General features: G+C 41.3%; 1 protein-coding gene across 1 annotated transcript in view; it reads right to left on the reverse strand.

Annotated features, from left to right (window-relative positions):
• The window catches only part of FARP2 (FERM, RhoGEF and pleckstrin domain protein 2), a gene marked incomplete at its 5' end in the record, with an annotated part of 60693 nt that overhangs the window by 3212 nt on the left and 36046 nt on the right, over window positions 1-21435 (reverse strand). Inside the window, 11 exons of the mRNA XM_009869668.1 lie at window positions 1042-1205; window positions 1883-2001; window positions 3789-3871; window positions 4578-4667; window positions 5046-5114; window positions 5926-6056; window positions 7111-7348; window positions 9227-9308; window positions 11432-11565; window positions 12677-12766; window positions 18126-18304. Coding sequence (XP_009867970.1) covers window positions 1042-1205; window positions 1883-2001; window positions 3789-3871; window positions 4578-4667; window positions 5046-5114; window positions 5926-6056; window positions 7111-7348; window positions 9227-9308; window positions 11432-11565; window positions 12677-12766; window positions 18126-18304 — 1379 coding nt within the window. The remainder of the gene's footprint in view (window positions 1-1041; window positions 1206-1882; window positions 2002-3788; window positions 3872-4577; window positions 4668-5045; window positions 5115-5925; window positions 6057-7110; window positions 7349-9226; window positions 9309-11431; window positions 11566-12676; window positions 12767-18125; window positions 18305-21435) is intronic.

Here is a 21435-nt window from a genome sequence, read left to right on the forward strand (position 1 = left end):
TGTCTCCTCCAATAGGAATCACTTTCTTTGCCAGCTAAAGTGCCCAGCTTCTCAACCCCCTAAGCCAAGGTAACATCTATAGGCCTTCCTTTAACCGAGTTGACTGACACACTCTCTACATCACAAATACCAAGGAGCTTCAGTACCCAATTTCTAATTTCTTCCATTACACAAAGAGTGCCTCAACAGCTGGGCAGGGAAGGTAGGAAGGTACAAATACAGAGGTGCAGCACCCTGCCCCATTGCTGTTTGTCTAGTTAGTGACCTTTTTCTCCTCATTGTATTTATGGTCCTTCCCACTTCTGGAAGTCTTCCAAGCATGCTAGCCTCCAGGAAGGTGTCCTACTCAACTGACCTTGCCAAACTGCTGCCTAAAGCAACACTGCAGTGCCAGTGCAAGCAGCACTCTGAGTAATAAGCCCTGAACACATATCGTGTTTTGAAATCTACAGGGTTTGGTACCAAAACATGCTATCAGTGCTGCGTCAAGCCATGCTAAGACCCAAGGTAACAGCAACTCAATGGGGACATAATAAATCTCTGTGTAGCATAACAAAACACTGCTACAAAGTGGCACTTCCTAATGCTTGCTGCTCACCCCAGCCAGTGAGGGAAGAGCAGAGAAGTTATATACCCATTGAACCTAAATCACTCTTCTTAACTCTAGGTGTAGTACAGCAGCTAATCAGACAGTACAGCACTCAATCTCTAAGCAAAACTATCATGGATAAGTAACTTATTCTCCAGCATGGCTGATGAAACCCAAAGGAACAATTCAGTCCCAGGATATCCTGGGTTTCCTTCAATATTTCCGCCCTTCAGTGCCTTTCCCAAAGCTGCAAGGAGAGCAGAGCATGTGTACGAGGACACACAGACATGCACAGAGAGGGGCAAACATGCAGTGGTCTTTTAATGGCCCACGCTCCCCCACGGATGCAGAGATGCTGCCAAGATGAAATGGGAGCTGGAGCAGAGGACAAGTGGCAGCTGAGGGAGCCAGAATGGACAGAGTGACATGTGAGAGCTGCATCCTGTGGGTACCTCAACAGCCACACTGTGGTCAGTCATGGAGACGCTCGTGTTGCGGTACCAGCACACGTGCACGGTTGTGTTGGCACGGTGGTGGTTCTGCCTGTCCAAGGAGCTACGAGAAGAGTGTATGTCATCTTCGGACTCCTGTTCTAGAGAGACCTCATCAGAGGATCCTGGGGGAGGAGAATTCGGCAGTGGTTTAAGAAAAGTGTGCAACACAAAGAGCAAGAGAAGCAGGGATTCCTGAGGAAAAAACCCCTGTCTTCTCTTGCCGTGGTCCAGTTTTAAAATATATTAACTGGAATTTGCTACACAGCTCCTAAAGGCCACTCTGAGCAGATAATTTTGTCTTTCATTAACTCAGCTCTGCTTGAGGCAAGTGACTTGATACTGCAATAAAACTAATAAACAAACAAAAATCCCCACACTTCATCTTCAGTTGATTCCTAGTGAGGAATAGAAGAAGGAGGGATATTACATGTTTCAGCATATCCCTAAAACCACCAAAGAGAGGCACAAGAATGTTGGGCTACAAGAGCTGAGCTCCAAAACCACCACATTTCGGGACAATAAAATGCACTATGTGGTTAAACTGAGAAAAATCTGCATAAAAGATGAAAAAGAACCTTATAAAATCAACAATTCTGCAACTTGAGCATCTTTAAAGCTACCAGGAAGGTCAGTCTAGGAAGACAAACTTGTTTCTTTTGATTAAAACAAAATCACAATTAACTCTCCATTACCATATGAATTATAAAAATAGTCCATTTATGTAATCAAATTTACAATAGGAAAAATGAAAAGGACATGACAACTGATGCTTTTCAAGAAGGCAAGAAACACCACTTACTGTTGGAGCGATTGCACACTGAGTTTTCCAGAAGCATGTCAGATTTCTCAGTAGATTTCTTGGCCATTTCAATTGCCATGTTCAGGTCTTCCATCCACTTCCCCATCTCCAGGCGGGTACTGCAAGACCAACAATGAGAACAGATACCACCCCAGCCTGGAGCCAGACAGACACTGTGACAGTGTTCCATTGATGAAGGAAGGCACAAGTTACCATCCCATACAAGAAGTGGTCCCTTTCCATTAAATAAATAAAAATGACATAAAAATTCCTTCAAAGCATGAGCTTTCCAGACAGGAAGCTGACCTTACACAGCCTTCACATCTACTTTCAAGCCTTGAGGCAAGACAAACCATTAAAAACCCAGACTTTACACAGGCAGAGGGCCAGGTAATATTCCCCTCTTGAGCTACAGGACTTGGAAGAGGATTTATGTGGTCTAGGCAATCGCTGTTCTTCATACAGAGAGATTTATATTTGGTGGGTTATCTTTTGAGATGAAACCCATGAAATCATGTTTTACTCCAAAAAGAATTTTGGAAATGGGTGGTATGATCACACTGGAAACTATTTTTTTCAAAGGACAAAGGACACCCTGAATGACAGCACATTTTTAAAAGGGAATCTTAAGCATGTAAAACGAAGTGTTACAGAAGATGAGGTCTTATTTTGTCCCACAGAGCTCATATATGTGTATCTGTATCCATCAGTATGCAACACTGTAAGGTTGCCCTTTAAACATGGCCACGACATTTCTTTTTACCTCTGGCTACACTCCCTCGTGTTCACAATTCTTGTTTGAAGTGCTATAGACAATGCCCTTGTGTTTGCTTGCGAGGGTCTGTGGGGCTTTTTTCAGTAACTATTTTTCCTGAAAGCTTTTTATTTAGACTGAAAATTCCACATGGTCTAAGCCCAGCAGTATTTTTTTTTGACAGATAACCTAAGAAAAACAACAACCTTTGAGCTATTTCTAAGTTATGATAAGGTAAAATTTTTTTTTTTTTCCAGATTAAAGAACATTTCAAGCACTTTTTGATTTGCAGATGCTGAGAAATGGCTGAACTTAAAAATAATTGACACTTTGTGGTGTTAGGCTGGAATTAAGAAAAAGTTTTGCTTGCTCAATACAACTGCATAGCAAAAGCATTTTCTCCTGTGCCACTACATGCCTGATTTAAAGATGTTCAATGATGGTTATATTTCAAGAACAGTTTATCAAGCAGTAAAAAACCTATAAATTTATGGTTGAGATTTAGTGCTCCCAGCCTGCATTCATAGCATATTCAACTCCAGCTGCCTTTCAGAAGGTCTGCAGAGGGACAAAACTTCCTAAAAATCTGATACTAATAGAATAGGTGTAGTAGACATCCTAAGTATATTTCAGATATAAAGTAAAAATAAGACACCAAACTCTCTGCACAGGAACAAGTTATACAGAAAAGTGAACAGCTTTCTCTGCAAGCCAGCCTTTAATTTTTCCTCTCCCTTCCCAGCTTCTCCCATGAGATCCATGAAGGAACTCTTCCCCTCCTTACATCCATTTGCATATTCTGGATTTTAATTCTTTTGGGGTCTCTAAAATATCTGTATGTTTAGATTTTGTTTTGTCTCCCACTTTATAGCAGTTGTTTAAAGGATGACACTGGAAACTCAGCAAGCCAGAAAACAATACAATGGCAATGTTACTGCTGCTGCAGTTCAGTAACAAACTGACAGTGAGATAAGCTACGCCTTCTCAAAACACAACACTGACAAAGTAGTTGTGAAGTGTCCTGCGTTTGCTCTGAAGTCATGCTTTCCAGAGGAGGCATGCCCCGCTGGCTCTGCACCAAACAACAGAACAGTAACTCTTTAGAGAAGGTATCTATCAAACCTACAGGCAACCAAAGAAAATAAATGTTACCTTGCTGCCACTACTATTGTTTTTTGTGCTGAATAGATGGTGAAGCAGTGTGGGATGGCCCATTCATTCTCATTCTCCTCCACCTGAAGAAAAATAAAAGGTTTTTCTCATCATTGTTCAATCACTGATAAACACCAGAACTGCCATCCTTGGCTGGCTAGGAGTTTGAGTCAACTATGATTACAACCCAGTTGCAATTAAGTGCAAAACAGTTACTCTTTTAGGAATACCACCTACTTCAAGTCTATTTTGGCTCTATGAGAAAATCTATATTGTATGTTTCTACTGCCACATCTCTAGCAGCACAGCACCACATCCAACAGGGCAAGAAAAGGAGGGTTCTGAGCAGGATTCAGCTTATTACTTACCGGTGGGTCAAGCACTATCAGCTGCAAGTCAAACACAGAAAGAACAGTCCCATTAGAATACGGGGGTAGGGAGGTAAAAGGACTGATTATACGCCCAGGTGTGCGCACAGGGGAAAAATGCCAGGACAAATCTCTTTCCAGACCAGGCACTCACAGAAGCAGGAAAAGGAATGGTCAAGAGGGCGTGCTCCAACTGTTCTGCTGATGCTATGGAAGGAACAAGCTTATTGCTCTCAGACAAGTCTGCCCGACACACAAGCTGGGGCATGTGAAAGCCCAGTCCACAGCCAGCAGCACTGCAGGCTGCTGTCACTGGCCTGGAAGCCTTGCAGCTTTGGTCCCCATGCTCTGAAGGAATGCCTCAACTTGCCTTAAGGCAAAGTAATTTCCTTAAGCTTTGATGCAACTTGAAACCACTTACCAACATGCCACGCAGAGGAAGATGTCCGTGAATTTTGAACTGATTTGTCCCTGTAACCCCTTTGCTTGTGTACAGCAACATATCCGAGAACTGAAAGAGGCCAGAAGAATACAATCAGTATTCTGAAGATTTCAGGTAGGGTCAAGTATTTTTTGACATATTTTCATAGATCTGTTGTTTAAAGGCCACTACATGTGAAAAACACCATTTCTTAGTCAATTTGGCCTACCTTCCTTAAAACTACTCTTTACTTACAAGAGAGATAATTTTTAAAATTCTGAGAAAACTATGCACCATTAAGGAAATAAGCTGAACACAATATTCTTACAGTCACATTCTACATAAAAATCCCTCAGAGTGAGTTTTCAGTCACAATTACTGATTTTCATCATAAGCACATGAAAATACACTTTCACAACAACTTTATCTGAAGACTTTGAGTTTATGAAAAACACAATCAACACCCACCAGAAAGAACATCCGCTGCTGCAATCCCTTTTTAGTAAGCTTGTACAAACAACCTTCACGGATAAACTCCTGCAGTGGAAAATAAAAAGTTAGGCAAAGCTTGATCTTTCCCAAACACAAAGAATTTTAATGATTCTTTTCTTTTTTTAAAAAAAATTCCAGGGAATACAGATGTTGATTGGTGCCCAGCAATGATCGTTAACAGATTTGTTATATGCCAGATGACACCTTTTCTTTGTTTTGTAAAATGAATCAGCTCCTTGCTGCAGCCAGCATTTAAATCAATGAAACAAAAAAGCAAAAGTAGCAGAGTTCCTGCTGGACACCAGCAGTTAATCTCTAACACTGCAGTGATTGCCATAGCATCCCAAAAGCATATGCCATGCTGCTTACTTGTGCTCAGTATATCAAAATCAAAGAAACAAAAAACCCAAGCATGACCTGAACAAGCTCGTAGAATAACAGTCACAGATACCGGTTTCGCCCAGTGACATGGCTCTCACCATTGCGACACTGTCCAGGCAGTCTCAGTCCACAGACAGAGATTGCATGAGACAGACGTAAGGAGAGCTGGTAGTAGACTTTCTATCCAATACATGACATACCACTTCACACCCAACCAGAGCACTGTGCCCCAGTGTACCCAGTATCTGCTGCACTGGAAACACAAAACTGTAGCCAGTCTAAGAGGAAGCATTTTTGATCTATTCCCTTGGATATCACCAAGACCTCCATAGGACCTACTATGAAGACAATTATACAAAGCCTTTACAATTATTCCATAAAACAGAGAGACCGTGATAGAAAATACATGGTTGAAAGGCACTTTGTTCGCAGTTAAAATCAATAAAGGTTCTAAAAACTAAGCAAATGTACTTACTCTACCAGGTGCTGTGAGATTATCTATACCAATCAAGTCATGCTGCAGCTCTGTCAGCTTCTGGAAATTCTCCAGGCGGATGAGACTGGGCTGCAGCTGAGACATCATTTCTGTGACTTCCTTTAGCGCATCTGTAAGGTAAATGGCACCGAGGGGATCAGAACAGAGCAAACAAACCAGGCCACCAACTTCATCCCTAGAAAGCTGAACCTGAAACTTGTAGCCAGATTTAGAATAGGAAAGAATAGCTCAGTTGGAAGGGACCTACAATGATCTAGTCCAACTGCCAACTTCTTAATGCACATTTTATAGCTACCCAGGGGCAAAATGGAGACTAGCAAGCACCTTCATAGCACTTCCTATGCTTCTGGAGATTATTTGGTATCTCAGATTTTCTGCATATAAAAGGTATTTACCATGCAGCCAAAAGTAAATTAAAAAAAATAAAGCCAACTATTTCTGCTGAAGATTACTTTATAAGTGAATGGAATTTACTATAAAAGTGTTTAACCCTACAAAGTAATTATTTGTTGTCACATTTTTACTTGCTAATTATGAAGAGTTCCTAACAAACCTAGTTTTTCACCCTGCTAAAAAAGGGGACAAGGAAAGGACTAAATTTCCAGCTTTGGTTGAAACATTAAGATCCACCAAGACTACCATGAGAAAAATACTTTCTGGAATCCCAGAAAAACCATTAATTCTATGCAACAGGAACAGTGTACATCTAAGTTATCTTTTGTATTTTCCAAACTATCAGTTAAGGCAATTTTCTGTCTACTGCAGAAAGCTTTGGCACCCTGTACCAAAGTACAATAGAGGAGTAGTGAAACCTTGCATCAAAAACCTTAAAGAAAAACAAAGTTAATTTCAAAACATAAGCTAAACATTTTTTTTTTTCAATTAATCTGCCTCCTGACAGTTTTCTGCTCTTCTACTTGGTATATTCTGGTTTTTTACCCCTCAGATATTTAAATTACAGTATTGATCAAGCAGTTGTGTTTTCAGCAATCCAAATCAAAGAGCTTCCTGTGAGGGACAGAGAGGTCCTGAATAAGCATTTACACTGAATTTGTAGACATAATGCTTTATGTCTCACACAATCCCACACAGCATGGGCAAAATTTTGTATGTACATGGGAACGCGTTCCTGCCTCGCAAATATACAGATGAGTCCTCACTCACTCCGGCAATCTGCAAAGTCCCGGTGCTCCACCGTGTAGTGCTTGCAAAGTCTTCCCAGAATTAACTTGTAGTGCATCAGTCTCTGAATTGGTTTGAGCAGAAATGCGTTGAGGGGCAGGTAGCAAACCTTCTGCAGCTCAAATTCCTTATAAACTATTTCCAGCTTCTTCAGGCGTTTGGTTGCTTTCTCCAGTTCTGTCAGGACCTCATCATACTTCTGCAGATAACTGGTAAACTCCTGTTGAACCGTACAAAAAATTACTTGGATCAAAGGAAAACAGTCTTTAATAGATTTTAAGGTGAATAAGAAAAAACATCCACTCTCTGCTCTACTTTTGCCTCTGATCATGATTACATAAGCCAGGCTGCATATATTATCATAAATCTTGACAAAAATAGCATTAATAATATCATATGTTTCAATGGCTTCACTAAAAAAATGTATTAAACCCCAAAATATTTGCTTGTTTGCCCTCTGTTGACTAGTTACTGCAGCTGTTCCTCCATCTGCCTCTGACAAAAGCAGCCAGTAGCACCATCCATTAATACCTTGCTATTCTAAGACAATTCTTGTCGATTACTGACTTATTTAGGACAGGCAGAAGAGAGTTAGGAGGGCTGTTCCATCTGTGTTTATCTACTGGCAGGTAGCTCCCAGTCAGAATCAAAACAGCTGCGCAGCACTATGCCTCTGCCTGCTGGGAATACCAAATGCGGAGCGCACTCATGGTCACATGCTTCCACACTCCCATTCAAGTCACTAGTTTTAATGGAATAATTACTCCACTACTACAGCACAGCTGGAACTGTCCCATGAAAGCACTCTACTCCAGACAAAGGTGACTTCATTTCAGAAGCAATTACTCTGCAGTAAAAAAATATTTATATCTTGGAATTATACAATTTTTATGATAGAATTGTAGAGTGGTTTAGGTTGGAAAGGATCTTAAAAAGACCACCTAGTTCCAACTAGACAACTTCCACTGGACCAGGTTGCTCAAAGTTCCCAGCCTTCAACACTTCCAGGAAGAGACTTCCACAGCTTCTCTGGGCAACCAGTGTCTCACCACCCTCACAGAAAACAATTTCTTTCTAGCATCTACTCTAAATGTACCCTCTTTCATTTTGATGCTGTTACCCCTCATCACATCACTACACTCCCTGATAGAGTCCTTCCCCTTCTTTCCTTTTAGGCCCTGTTTAGGTACGGGAAAGCTGCTAGAAGGTCTCCCCAGAGCCTTCTCTTCTCCAGGTTGAACAACCTCAGCTCTGTCAGCCTGTCCTCATAGGAGGGCCCTCCAGCCCCCCGATTATCCTCATGGCCCTCTCCTCTGGCCCCACTCAAGTAAGTCTACATCTTTCTTACACTGGAGAACCCAGAGCTGGACACAGGTGGGGTCTCACAAGAGTAGAGTAGAGGGGGAGAATCACCTCCCTTGACCTGCTGGCCACGCTTCTCTGGATGCAGCCCAGGATGCAACTGGCCTTCTGGGCAGCAAGCACATATTGCTGGCTCATACTCATTTTTTCATCTATGAACACCCCTAACCTAGTCCTTCTCCACAGGGCTGCTCTCACTCATTGCCCAGCCTGTACTGGTGCTTGGCACTGCTCTGATCCAGGTGCAGGACACCTTCCACTTGGCCTTATGGAACTTACTGGGCACGGGCCCACTTCTCAAGCCTGCCAGGTTCCTCTAGATGACATTCCTTTCCTCCAGCCTGTTGACTGCACCACACAGGTTGGTGTTGTGGGCAAATCTGCTGAGGATTCACTCAACCTCTTATGAAACAGTGTGTTCTTAAAGGAGAGTTCAAGTTATGCAAATTCAGAAAAGAAGGTGAAGCTAATTAAATATTTTTACTTTGTCTTCTGCTGAATAACCAATAAACAAATAACCTTTTCTCAAGGCAAATGTAAGTTGTTAAATAAGCAACAGCGCTAAAAAGCCTTGCTGTAAATATTTTATTATGTTTTCTTTTTAGCTTGTTTATAAACAATAATTGTTTCAAGTCATTTCAAGTTTAGTGAAAAAACTAAACCTTACATTTTCATTGACAACAAGAAAAAATGATTCAAGAATCCTGAGATTCCATTATTTTAATCCTTTATCTACCTTTAGAGTATGCATATTTCTGAGCATGATATCTCCAATGCGTTGATAATCTCCTTTCATGTGAGCATTAGTTTTTCCTTCCCTGAAACACACATACGGAGACAAAATAAGAAGGCGCAGTATATGGGAGATCAAGAAATTTCTAATTTCGTTCCTCCACCTTCCCCTGTGTACTTCAAGACATAATCTTTAAGAAACCCTTCCCAGCTATATGTGTATTTGAAGATTGCTTTTGTAAAATTAAAGGAAGCAGTACTAACATTAATTCTTCCTTTATTAATTTTTAGCCACTTGACATTCCCACTTCACTGTTTGGGTTGAAAACTTGATACAGGAAATATGGAATCATAGAACCATAGAATGGCCTTAGCTGGAAGGGACCTTAGAGATCACTTTAATCCAGCCTCCCTGCCGCCAGGGACGCCACCTCTCGACTAGATCAGGCAACACATGGGGACTGAGCGGGAATCGAACCCACGACCTTGGCGTTGTTAGCGCTATGCTCAACTGACTGAGCTAACCGGCCCCCTAATGACAAAGTCATGCTTTCAAAACTGAGAAAGGAATAGAAATTAATTTGTATGAGTCTATTTCTGAGTTTAACCTCTCAGACTTCTGAATATATGTCATAACAAGATCCCACCTGAATTCATGAATTTGTCATTTTTTGCTTCATGTATATTAACCACCTTCTTTTGAATTATATTCTAATATATTACATCTCAGCTCACGATAAAGCAATACAAAGATTAGAAGACTAAAAACATGCTCTTTGAAATAAATTGTACTACAAGAACTGAACTGCAATCTTAATTACCAAAAAGTGTTTCCTAGATTTTCACTTGGAGATTTGTTAACTGGAAGGTGTTGAAAAAATACACACATTATCTTTTTGACCTTGTGGCCACTTCTCTTTTCAAAGGCTAGGGAGACAACAGCAGGTTATACTAAGAGTTGGACTCAATGATCTTAAGGGCCTTTTCTCACCTAAATGATTCTGTGACTACAAAAACCTTGGTCTGGTGTACTATTCATGCCAATTACAAGATATGATGTACAAGGTAGTGCTTGAAAAATGGGCTTTGCAAAATGCATTTAGCACTTTTTAAAAACTGTAACTTATTGTCATGGGTTTGAGTGTTTTTCTTCTGCAAAAGCAGGGGGAGATTCATGGGAAACTTCAAGAGCCTCCCCCACCCTCAGATAAGAGTCGGACCTGCCTCTGGCAAGGGCCAGGCCAGTCAGCGCCTCTGCCATCAAGGTATTTCAGAGGTGACCCCAGTGTTCTTTCTCTCTCTTTTGGCTTCTCTTGTTTTGAGCTGTCCTGTCTTTAATGTGGGGGAGTGTTTTTTTCTGTTGGAGGAGGGGGAGGTTAGAACAGTTGCCCTGAGAAGAAAGGGGAAGAAGAGTCCCAGAGAAGGAGAGGGAGAAGGGTTCCAGAGCAGGACCTTTCCCTGAAGGCCGTGGTGGCTGAGATGGCAGGAAGGTGATTGCCTGTCAGTTGAGGGAATCGACAGCAGCAACAGCTGCAGAGCCTCATCCCAGAGAAGAGAGAGACCGAGTAGTCAGCAGGGGATGCACCTGAAGAGATCTGTGGCCCAGAGGAAGAGAATTGCCTCCTGTGAGATGGACACCATGTGGCAGGAAGGAGAGACTGCGAGGAGCCCTTGAGCTGCCATGGATAATGAGTAATGGCCAGATGAACCAAACCCCCCACGCCCTGCCCCCCTTGCACTGATGGGGGGGAAGGAGGTAGCCAGGCAAGATGGCAGGGGTGGGGCTGAAGTCTATTTAAGATCAGGACATATTTATTGATGTATTCCTCTCACTATCCTACTTTGTAAATGGTGGTGGTGAATTAAATTTATGTTTTTCTCCCCAAATTGCTCTGGTTATTTACCTGCCATCTTAAATGGTAGATTATTACCATCCCTATCCTTAATCTCAAACCCTTGAGCCTTTTTCAGTTGAATTGTCTCCTGGCATATCACTGTGGAAATGGTAGTGGGGGGAAGAGTGAGCTGGAGACAGCATGTTTTTTTTGTCCCAGTTGGCTTGAACCACAACACTTATTAAAAAACTTTTTCAATGATTCTATTTATGCACAAATACCAGTTCAAATACAGACTAAGTATGATTTTGCCATGAGGACACAGGAAAAGGTGCCCTCACTCATTACCCATGCGCTGCACTATTAATGCTTACCAGAGCGATAGCCTTTGCTCAATCTCTTTCAGAAAGCCTCGATGAAACTCATAAATTGGGTCTATGTTAGAGAAGAGTAACGTCATTAGGCCCTCTGGCATAGCGTTCTCCTTGATAACTGCGCTGCGAAACCACTGTCAAAGAAATCATAAATGATAATAAATGTCTGTACAAAATTAATCGCTACCATAAAAATTTCTGCTCTCACAGTGACGGGAGGAGAAAATGTGTGCACAGGGTAACAGCACGAAGGAAGGAGAAATATTTAGGGAAGACATAATCTAGGAAAGATGAAAAGATGTAATTTTTTTCCTTGTCAAACATTACAGTTATATATATTATTGGTTCTGGGCACAAACATGTTTCTTAGTGCAATGATAAGATGGTTGGTAACAGCTCTAAATTATGGTCAATTACCAAGTGGCTGCCACAGCTGATGTTACACCACTGCTTTCACTCTGATGCAGATGCAACTGCTCTTTCATAAAACTTGGAGCTCTGTGCAAGTTATTCAGTAGCTGGAGAAATCTTGTTGCATGTCACCTACTGCACTTTTTTTAATCGCTTTGGTTCCCCACTTTCTGGCAGGGATGTGAATACTATAAAAATCCTCTGAGGTGTCAGATATTCCCCCTTCTTTTAGGAGAAGTGGTGGGAAGCCTGTAGGAGGAATCTGAGTAAGACGGTGCTCACTGAGCTCACAGAGAATACCTCAGCTGAAGACATATGGCATTAAGGACTCAGACTTCTCTTTGATGAAATTAAAATTGCTTAAAGAAACAAAACAGTCACAGTGCTCAAACGTTCAAGCTCTTAAACAAAAAGAGCTGGAAACTCAAGCCGTCCTCCAAACAAGTACTCACTCTGGGTGAAAAGAGGGGAAAAAATGGGAAAGAAAAGAAGCAACAAAAAAATACCAAGCTCCTCAAACCCCTATGGATCCTTAATATCTTTTGCAATTGTCATCTGCTCTTGTGAACTGAACGCACAAAGAAACAAGCTTTCCAAGAAATACTGCCGAGGTCTTGGCTAGATTATAAATAGAGCTGACAACAATGACTATCACTGAAGCTGAATGTAAAACATTTTTAGGGTGCCCCTGTTGATAATTTTCAGAGAGAAAGTTTGCTTTATCATAGGACTTTCTCCTTCTGTTTCCTGGAAAAAATTCCATGTTCTTCCAAATCAAAAATTTCAAATCTGCTAAGAAAAGGAAAAGCATTAAAGAAAGTGAAAAACCCTTACCACTGTAATAACTTCCAGGTCCTTTAAATATGTCCGCTCTGTAGCAAGAATCTCCTTTGCTATGAAGTATGCCTTATCTGTTGGATAGCGCTGAAAACACACAGTAATCAAGAAGCATTAAAATATAAATGTTCTATTTATTACTAATCACAAGCTCAAGCCTTACACACATTTCCCCTTGCTGTGTGCAAATGGAGGAGCTGATTACTAAAAGAGCATCTCTGTACTCAGTACCATATTCTCAAATAGTGGCTTTATTATAAAATACTATTCATATTTCAAGATTATTAAAAAATGTCTATTATATGTCAGTTATATGAACTTGCACTTAAAAATCAAGGGCCCACTTTACATAAATATGGAAACAGCTGTTCCAAGTTTCCTACATTTTAAACACTTCTCTAAGAAAATGGAGTACAGCAGATTTGCAATACAGGTCTTTTCCAAAACTATTTTATTTCCACTTACAGCTTTTACTCAAATCCTTTGAACATCATATTAATTAGTTAAGAAAACACAAAAATCAGACTACTTCAATTGTTCCTCTAGGGCTGCTATTTAAAGAAAAGAGAAGACAGAATGGACAAGAAATGGACATTTAAACAGTTGCTTGAAGAGTTACCCTCAAGCAATGTATATCATCCAGTATATTCTTGAGAACTTTAGAAATGACCCTGCACACCCCTAGTTGACACTTTGTGCTTTGATCCTTACTGGAGTGCTTTTTCCCCACTCTCAAAAATATATTTCTTGATTGTTTCTTCTTTGAAATCTTACAAAGCATTAAGGTGCGCGAAAACACAGAACTTCACACTTTTCATAGACTGTATAGATTACCTTTTTCATCACCTTTGAGCATTTCTGCAGGTTTTCACTTTATTCTTCAGATGACTGCATGCTAGCTTGAGGCACAGAAGATGCTTTTTATTTCCCAAGCATCTTGTCTTTCTATTTCCTTCCCCACTGAATCATCGCTTTCTGTTTACTCTCTGAAGTTCCTGCGGCTTTCCAAATTGTCCTCTGATGAAATTCAGTGCCCTTAATTTTCTTTTTTTTCTCATCTTGGATGAGTCCTAACTGAATTTCCTAACTGAGTCCCAGATGCAGCTGCTAAAAAGACCAGGTACCAGAAGCATCAAAAGGCAGCATGACTGTCGCAGTGCAACAAGGCCCTACCAAATACATTCATTACCGCTCAGGCACTGAAAGAGGAAAGAAAAACAGTTCATGCCTGACAAAAACAAACACAAGAACTCTCTGAGGAGGCAGTCAACTTCCAAAGTCCAAAGAAAACGTTTGTAAAACCATAGCAGGCATCAAGGCAAATATCCCCACTTGGAAAAGCTAGCATTTCACCAGATTACATACACCCAATCCCACCTGCAAACCTTCAAACACTCACTAGATGCTGCAACACCAGCTCGTGTCAAGTGAGGAGCTCTACTCTGAACTTATAAAGGCCAAAAATAAAGGACTATGAGACTAAGAAAGACCTTCCTGCCTGCCTTGTACCTAGACCACAGTGCTACAAACCTACTAAGTCAGGACATAAACAAATAATTATTCCATGCACACAAAAATGCTTAACTTTTTATTTCAAACACCTGGCTTTGGCAGTGTTAAATATAACTCCATGTGGTAGGGAACTCACCAAAAGATCTCTGTCCTGTGTTTTAACAATTCAGTTCAGCGATTTTACTTTTCAGCTAAGTCTTTTCTAAGAGACTGTACTTTCTGAAATTAACAGTATATTCTAGCAGACAGTATCTGCTCCTTAGAAGTGATAACACCGGATGTTTATAGTTCCTGTCAAGGACTGGTGTGCAGAAAGGCTCTTGGTTATACTTCCTCCTACTGTAACAAAGGTCATCACAAAATCCTCTGTACCATGTTGGTGTGCCATAAAGTAAAAGGGTCACAGAGAAGTAAAAGGTCACACCCGCTGGCAGGAGCAGACAGGTCAGGTGACGCAAACCTGAGCAACAAAGGATACCATTCCATATACATCATATTCAGTATAAATCTGAGGGATCACAAGAATTAAACTCTCTACAAAGGCCAACATTTGAGAACTTCATCTGTTCTTCCGCCCTCCATCCCGATACATGAGTACCTGAATTCAATTCCCTAATCCAGCTCCTGCCTGCTACTGAGTCGAGTTTGGGACTTCCCTGGTGTCCGCTGGCCCTGCAGCATCAGTGCTGATTGCCACTGAGGGGTTGGGTTCAATATTGGTTTCATACATATTATTTTCATTATTCTCTTATTAGTACTATAATTGTTTCATTAAAGCTGTTCTAAATTTCTTTTCCAATCCGTAAGTCTCTGTCTTATTCCCTTTTCCCATTCTGAAATAACAGACTTTGTAGAATGAGGCAGGAAGGATTGAGCTTAAGCATCTAAGACAGATAATGCAGTCCCAGCTCATTATTTCCGGGCTATCTTATGCCTGCTATAAGGATAAATGAGAGGAAATATTTAAAGAAAATCTACTGAAAAGTAACAGTAGAGTGATCTGTCAAAGCTATAAACTCTACCTCAAACAGTCAAAATGAGACAGGAGGGTTGAAAGCTGGCAACAGGCGGGTGCAAACAACCCACAGAGTTGGCTTGTTTCCATCTCAACTCCCAGTTACTGGTTAAGCCCTCCTCTCTCTTGCAAGCACTTCTTCATACCACATCCACACTGCTGATGGTCCTTAACAACCCCACACAATCTGACTCGGTTATCTGGGGTCTCCAGGAGATGAGTGCCTGGAGGATTGTCCTGACAATTGCTGCTCGTGTTTCTCACATTGTAGCACTTGGCTACAGAGTGCTGCACGCAGATCTCAGAAAGGTCCCTGAGCAATCAAAGGGGAAGTGAGATTTGGAAGCACTAAATTAAGAATGGCACCTTTGTTCATGTGACATTTCTGTACGTTCCCTGAGCAAATGAGAGACAGGACATACGGTGCAGAGATCTCCAGATAATCAGCTGAGATGAAACAAGAGTGAGCAAGCTTGCACCAAGTAGTACTCAAAGACATGGTGAAGACAGCAAACAGCACTGGCTGTGAGCTTCTTACCTGCGGATCCTGGTAAGAGGAAAGAAACAAAACATTCGCTGGGGCACTGAACACTATAGATTACAGTGTGGCCACGCATAGCGTACTGACTTTGGATGATAGAGCCTTCCTTGCACTATAATGGAAGGTCATGGATCCTTCTCAAGTACTGTAGAGTCAACAAATCTTGTTGATCACTCTCTGCAAGCAGGGAAGACAAACAGAGCAAAGCATCTTGAAAAAAAAGGAGTAATGGAAGTCTGTTGTTAGGTAGACTTCTCTATCTTACCAGTAGGAATGCAGTGTTCTGTAGAGTTCAGTTTGTCAGACACTACATACCATGTCCTTACAAAAGCAAAATTTAGTAACTTGTTATCCACATCTGGAAAGTGTCAAAGAACGCATGTGTCAACATATCTATATGCACACACTCATTTATTTCTCCTGAGTGCACCTAAATGCTTGGAGTTATTGCTTAAGAAAGAGGAGCTGGCTGAACTAGATTTCAAGAGATCCCTTCCAATGTCAATGATTCTGTGGTTGCAGATTCTTGTTATTGCTAGCAGCCAGTTAAAGCCTGGTAACAGGATACAGTGTGGATAAAAAAGAAAATCTGAATCACACACTGACATCTGGGCATCTCTGTCATTCTGAAAAACTGTGGAGACACAGGAAGCCACTGCTTACCAAAGATCAGATGTCAGTATGAAGCAGTACGTTAGTTTTGCCACACAGAGCAAAGACGACTTGCTGTATGAGTGCATGAGACACTGCAGATGCTCCTGGGAGACCCTGGTCAGAATCTGTGGACTATCACTACTTACTTCACCTTTCAGAAAGGCTCTGCAGCATTCCAATGTGCAAGAGGATACAGATGATGCACTGGTGCAGAGTGGTCTTGCTTAGTGGTGATGAAGCACAGAGAGAGGAGCTGAAGCTCGTGTCTCAAGTACTAAAGGTGAAGTGGCCTCCAGAACAAGAACATTTTAGGATTACCTCAGAAAGCAAGGGTGAATCCTGAGTTCTATAAGGGGTTGAGAAAAACCCCACATTGTGTTGGGGAGTTCACAGTTAAAGCAATAAATGTTTACCAGTAGAAAGAAAGGAAGGCAGCTGAGGCTGACTACCTAGACATAAGTACATCTTGAAGACCCAGAGCTGTTCCTGCTTTGAGACTTGTTGCAGCCAAAAAGTCAGGAGCATTTTTGCCTTTCACTTTTCAGCTTCCACTCTCTCACTAGACAAAACAGTCAGCCATGGAGAGACCGCTCCAGTGATACAGCTAGCTCTGCTGAACATGCCCATGACTGATTACGTGTAAGAGGATTCACTAGGATGCCTGCTGCTGAGAAAGCCGAAGTTGAGTTCAGGTCCTTTCTACAGCTTGAGAGGACCACTCTAAAAGTCCTGTTATGATTAGAATGGCTTGGAGGACCAACATACGTTGAGATGGACCAGTAGGGTTGTTGTAAGACCATGTCAGAAGTAGGTAACCTAGGAAGAACACACCTTATGTGTTAAACAAGTGTTAACTCTGTGCTAATCTCTATGCCAGTATATAAAATTAGTTTAGAATGCCTTTTTATTAATGACATACAGTAACTTGCATGGACAGCACAGTCCAGTGAGCTGACATGGTTTAAACATGACAGCATTCACCAAAGACAAGGCCAGTTGCAGTGCCACCCTGTGATGCAGCTTTTTTATTACTGAATGAGCCAAAGGCAACTGATTTCTAGAACACCTTCGCCACCAGCCTTTCGGTGTACCAGCTTGGCAAGAATCACTTTGAATAATTCACCAATTTGGAGTGTTCTTTCAACAGTTTCAGAACAAAGACAAGGGGTTTTTTACATTGTAATATAATAGTTACAGCGCAAAAGGTGCCAAGTGCACCGCTACTGTTTTACATCAAATACATACCAACTGTTTCCTCCAAACAGCTCCTCTCAGAACATCTCAAGTTGAAAGGGATCCACAAAGATCACTGAATTCAACACCTGCTCCTTGTGGAACTACCTAAAACCAAACCATATGACTAAGAGCATTGTCCAGATGCTCTTTGAACTCTGACATGCTTGTTGAAACCCTTGTTTCCATTCTGGGACTATAAAAGGCAGATTTCGAGCACAGCCTCCTGTTGCACTGGGGCCCTTGGCAGCTGTCTGCTAAAGCAGTGGGAGGTGGTTGCAGCAGCTAATGCCAAGATGACCCCTACGCCAAGAGAGCTGCGGGCACTCATGCCGCAATAGTGAGATATGACCTGACCAAATCTTAAACACTGAAGTTAACACTAACCTCCAAACACATCTGTTCTACTACAAAATATAATGCAATCAACATCCAGTGACCAGCAAGCATAGCTCCTCACCTCAAAACATCACTTTTCTCTCATATCTTACCTTACGTTTCATTTCATCATCCTCTTCTATTCTGGCACTACCAGCATCACTGAGGACAGGACTCAGAAGAGGAGACGAACCATGGCCAGCTGTGCTCAAGTTCACCTGAAATGCAGGGTTCAAGCCTAGGGGACTCTTCAGCATGATCGAAGAGAGCTGAGGATGGTCCACTGGGAGACCTGGGTGGGAAGAGAATTAGAAGATGGAGTGGAAAAGAAGAGAAAATGGTTTCGAAGATAGCGCAAGATGATTACCCACTGTTACTGTAAACCATAATTGCAATCTCATATTTTTTAAAAAAAAAAGGCAAGGTCCAAAGACTTAAGTGCGTATCTCAAAGCAAACAGAGTATTCCTTACAACCCAGCTATTAACCGGCAGCAGAGTAAATACAGACACCTTTACAACTGCATACAAGGGAAAGGATGAAAATTGTTTAGTGTCTAGGAAAAAGTGCTCACAAACTCTGCTGGATTTTGTTGAGTAGCAGCATAGTTTGCAATATAGGTTTATACTTCAGTAACAAGAATACAATTTTCAATTCTTCCTTTTTAAAATAAGAATGACTTTTCACCCCAGGGAAAAGCTACTCTTCACTCCACAAGATCATTAAAAATACATTCAGAAATCAGGGATTCTCCAAAATCATACCAATCGGTGCAGAAAGCATATTGCTATAAAAAAGGAAGCATGCAAGAGAGATCATTCCTGGCTCTTCTAAGTATACGAATAGAATAATGTACTGATCTCAAAGGAAAACAATTTTGCAGCACTAAGTATTAACTGGATGGACACAATCCTCTTCCACAGCAAAACCTGTCTGAAGCAGGAGTAACACGTACTGCTTTACTTGAGATTATTAATTGTCAATATTTTTTTATATTATTATTTAATTTGTGGACCCTTTAGAGATTTCTGACACATAAGGCACCATTACAGTGAATTTAAGCCTATGAACAGTAGCTGCTCTCCTCTCTTCTGCAGACTCCTTAGAAACAGCATGCAGACACATGTTCCCAATGAAAACAACTGTTCAAGAAGCCTTGTTCTTTGGGACCAAATAAAGGCAACAGACACTCCAATTACACTACACCCACAAAATTCTTATCCAACCTCACCTATTTCTTTTTCTGATCTTTCCTATGATAAATAGTCAAGCTTTGTCAGATCAGGCAACTGAACATGTACTAAGCACTTCAGTACTTGCCACTTTTGTTGCACTGCTCAAACACTAAGTCACACTTACAACCCTATGCAGCACGATACCTGACCGAAGGCAAACAGAAAAATCAACAGTGAAGCCAAAAAATGACAACTCAGCAGTTCCCAGAGTACTTAAAAATCATCCCCAAAGGCTTTTTTAAAAATCAGCCCCTGTGGATATCCAGTATGTCTCGACACAGACACAGTGCACATGCTAGAGAAGAAATTAGGAGCTTTTCAATTCACTGCTGGTAGGATTGGCTGCTGCTCTCTGTCTCAGCAAGCAAAACCACTGCCAGGTATCCAGCAGTGTGACAAGGGCAAGGCAGCCCAAGCATATATTTGACAAATGCAGGAAGCTAAACAGTGCTGCACTCTGTCACCTGGAAGAGATTCAGATCATTGAAGCTGCAGAGTTAACTATTAACACACTAGTGGAGCACAGTCATTCTGGAGCAGACTTTTGTTTCTGCCTGACGCACTTTCTCCTAATTCCTACTGCATTTATTATTAGCACAGAAAAGCAGCAACATCTGGCATTTGTTTCACCTATACAGGGACAGGAATTAACTGAAAGTTTGCTTTTATATGTCAGGGATGCTGAAACAACAGCACAAAAATAAGCAAGCCACAAGCTTACGGGGTGAGGAGCTTCTTTAAATTCCTGGAATTTAACATAATGCAGCTACATGTTCCAGTATTTGTAGCTTGAATTGCTTCTGGACAGGGCAAACGCGTAGATACAAGGCAAGTAAAAGGGATGTAACTTGCTACAAACTCCACTCCCTACCTATTTCAATGGAGGTGTTCTGGTTTTTATCACCTCCAACAGGAAAAGTTGACCACTAAATTAATTTCAAACACTTGCTCATTTGTGTCTGACAGCAAGAATCTTGTTGCTTAAAGCCAGAGTGACTCAAGAAAATGAGAGGCACACTCAGCTCCTCAAGTCTGAAACAACAAACATAACCCAAGATGCTGAAGCATTTGCCCTCTCTGCAAGTCTGGGAGGGAGCTAACCCACAGAAGCAAATGCCTTATTGCTTCTTTGGGGGCAGGAGTGCCCTTCCCCTGCACGCCGGCAGCTACAGAAGGATACCCAGTAGCCCGCTGTTTATTTTCCTAGGATGAAAGCAACAAAGAACTCAGGAAGAAGCTGTTAACAGCTGCAATTTGTAATAGGGCTGTCAACCTAAACGGCAAATTCTGCGAAGGGATCTTCTAAGGTCAATGTGACTTCCAAACCGTCTCTTCTAGAAAGGACTATGAAATATCACGGAGCAGTTCAGGTTAGCTTTTTTGCTAACAATAGTTTAATTGTTTGATATAAAATCAGTATGATGGCACATCCTTGCAGGTCATGTTACAAGAGTGTATTGAAATTTTCATTCTCGTAATCCAACAGTATTTCTCCACTAGAGCAATAAGGGAGGAGCTCCCATTGAAGCAGGTAAGATGGACAGCAATTCTCTCTCTTCCTGGGGAAGGATGGTAAAGGAAGAATCCATGAAACAGTCGGAGCAGCTGTTGCTGCTTTAAACAGCTCTTCAATGTAGAAAACTCCCAATTATGTAGAAATTTATTTTATGTAGAAAAATATTTTACTGGTGTAAAGATCAAAACATATGAGTGATTTCCTCCTACAACAAACTCCGGTGCACTGACGCCTTCCCTGCTCCACAGGCAGCAGCATTATCCGGTTTTATTTAAGGAGACTACTCTCTGAGAGGGTTGTTTCCCTGCTTCAACATTCTGCATTAAGTGGAATTTTTTTCTCTATATGTAAGTCATAATACAAACATCCCAAATCGGGAAGCCTCACTGTAAGCAGGAGTCAGAGTTTCCATGTAACATCATGGGTATTTGCTGATGTAAACCAGACCCTTACAGTCATGACTGCATTCTGTACACAACGAATTTCTGCTTTCATATCGCACACAACGGCAATTTTACATTGTAACATCAAAAAAAAAAAGTGTCACTTTGGTGTAATATTCCACACACTCAAAGATCTTTAAGAATACTAATACTTCTTAGTTAATTCCACTATGCAGTTATAACCATGTACCCTTAAGCAAACAAAACCACAGTTTAATAAGACCACCAAC

The sequence above is a fragment of the Apaloderma vittatum genome, unplaced genomic scaffold, assembly GCF_000703405.1.
Source record: "Apaloderma vittatum isolate BGI_N311 unplaced genomic scaffold, ASM70340v1 scaffold20035, whole genome shotgun sequence".
Classification (NCBI taxonomy): Eukaryota; Metazoa; Chordata; class Aves; order Trogoniformes; family Trogonidae; genus Apaloderma; species Apaloderma vittatum.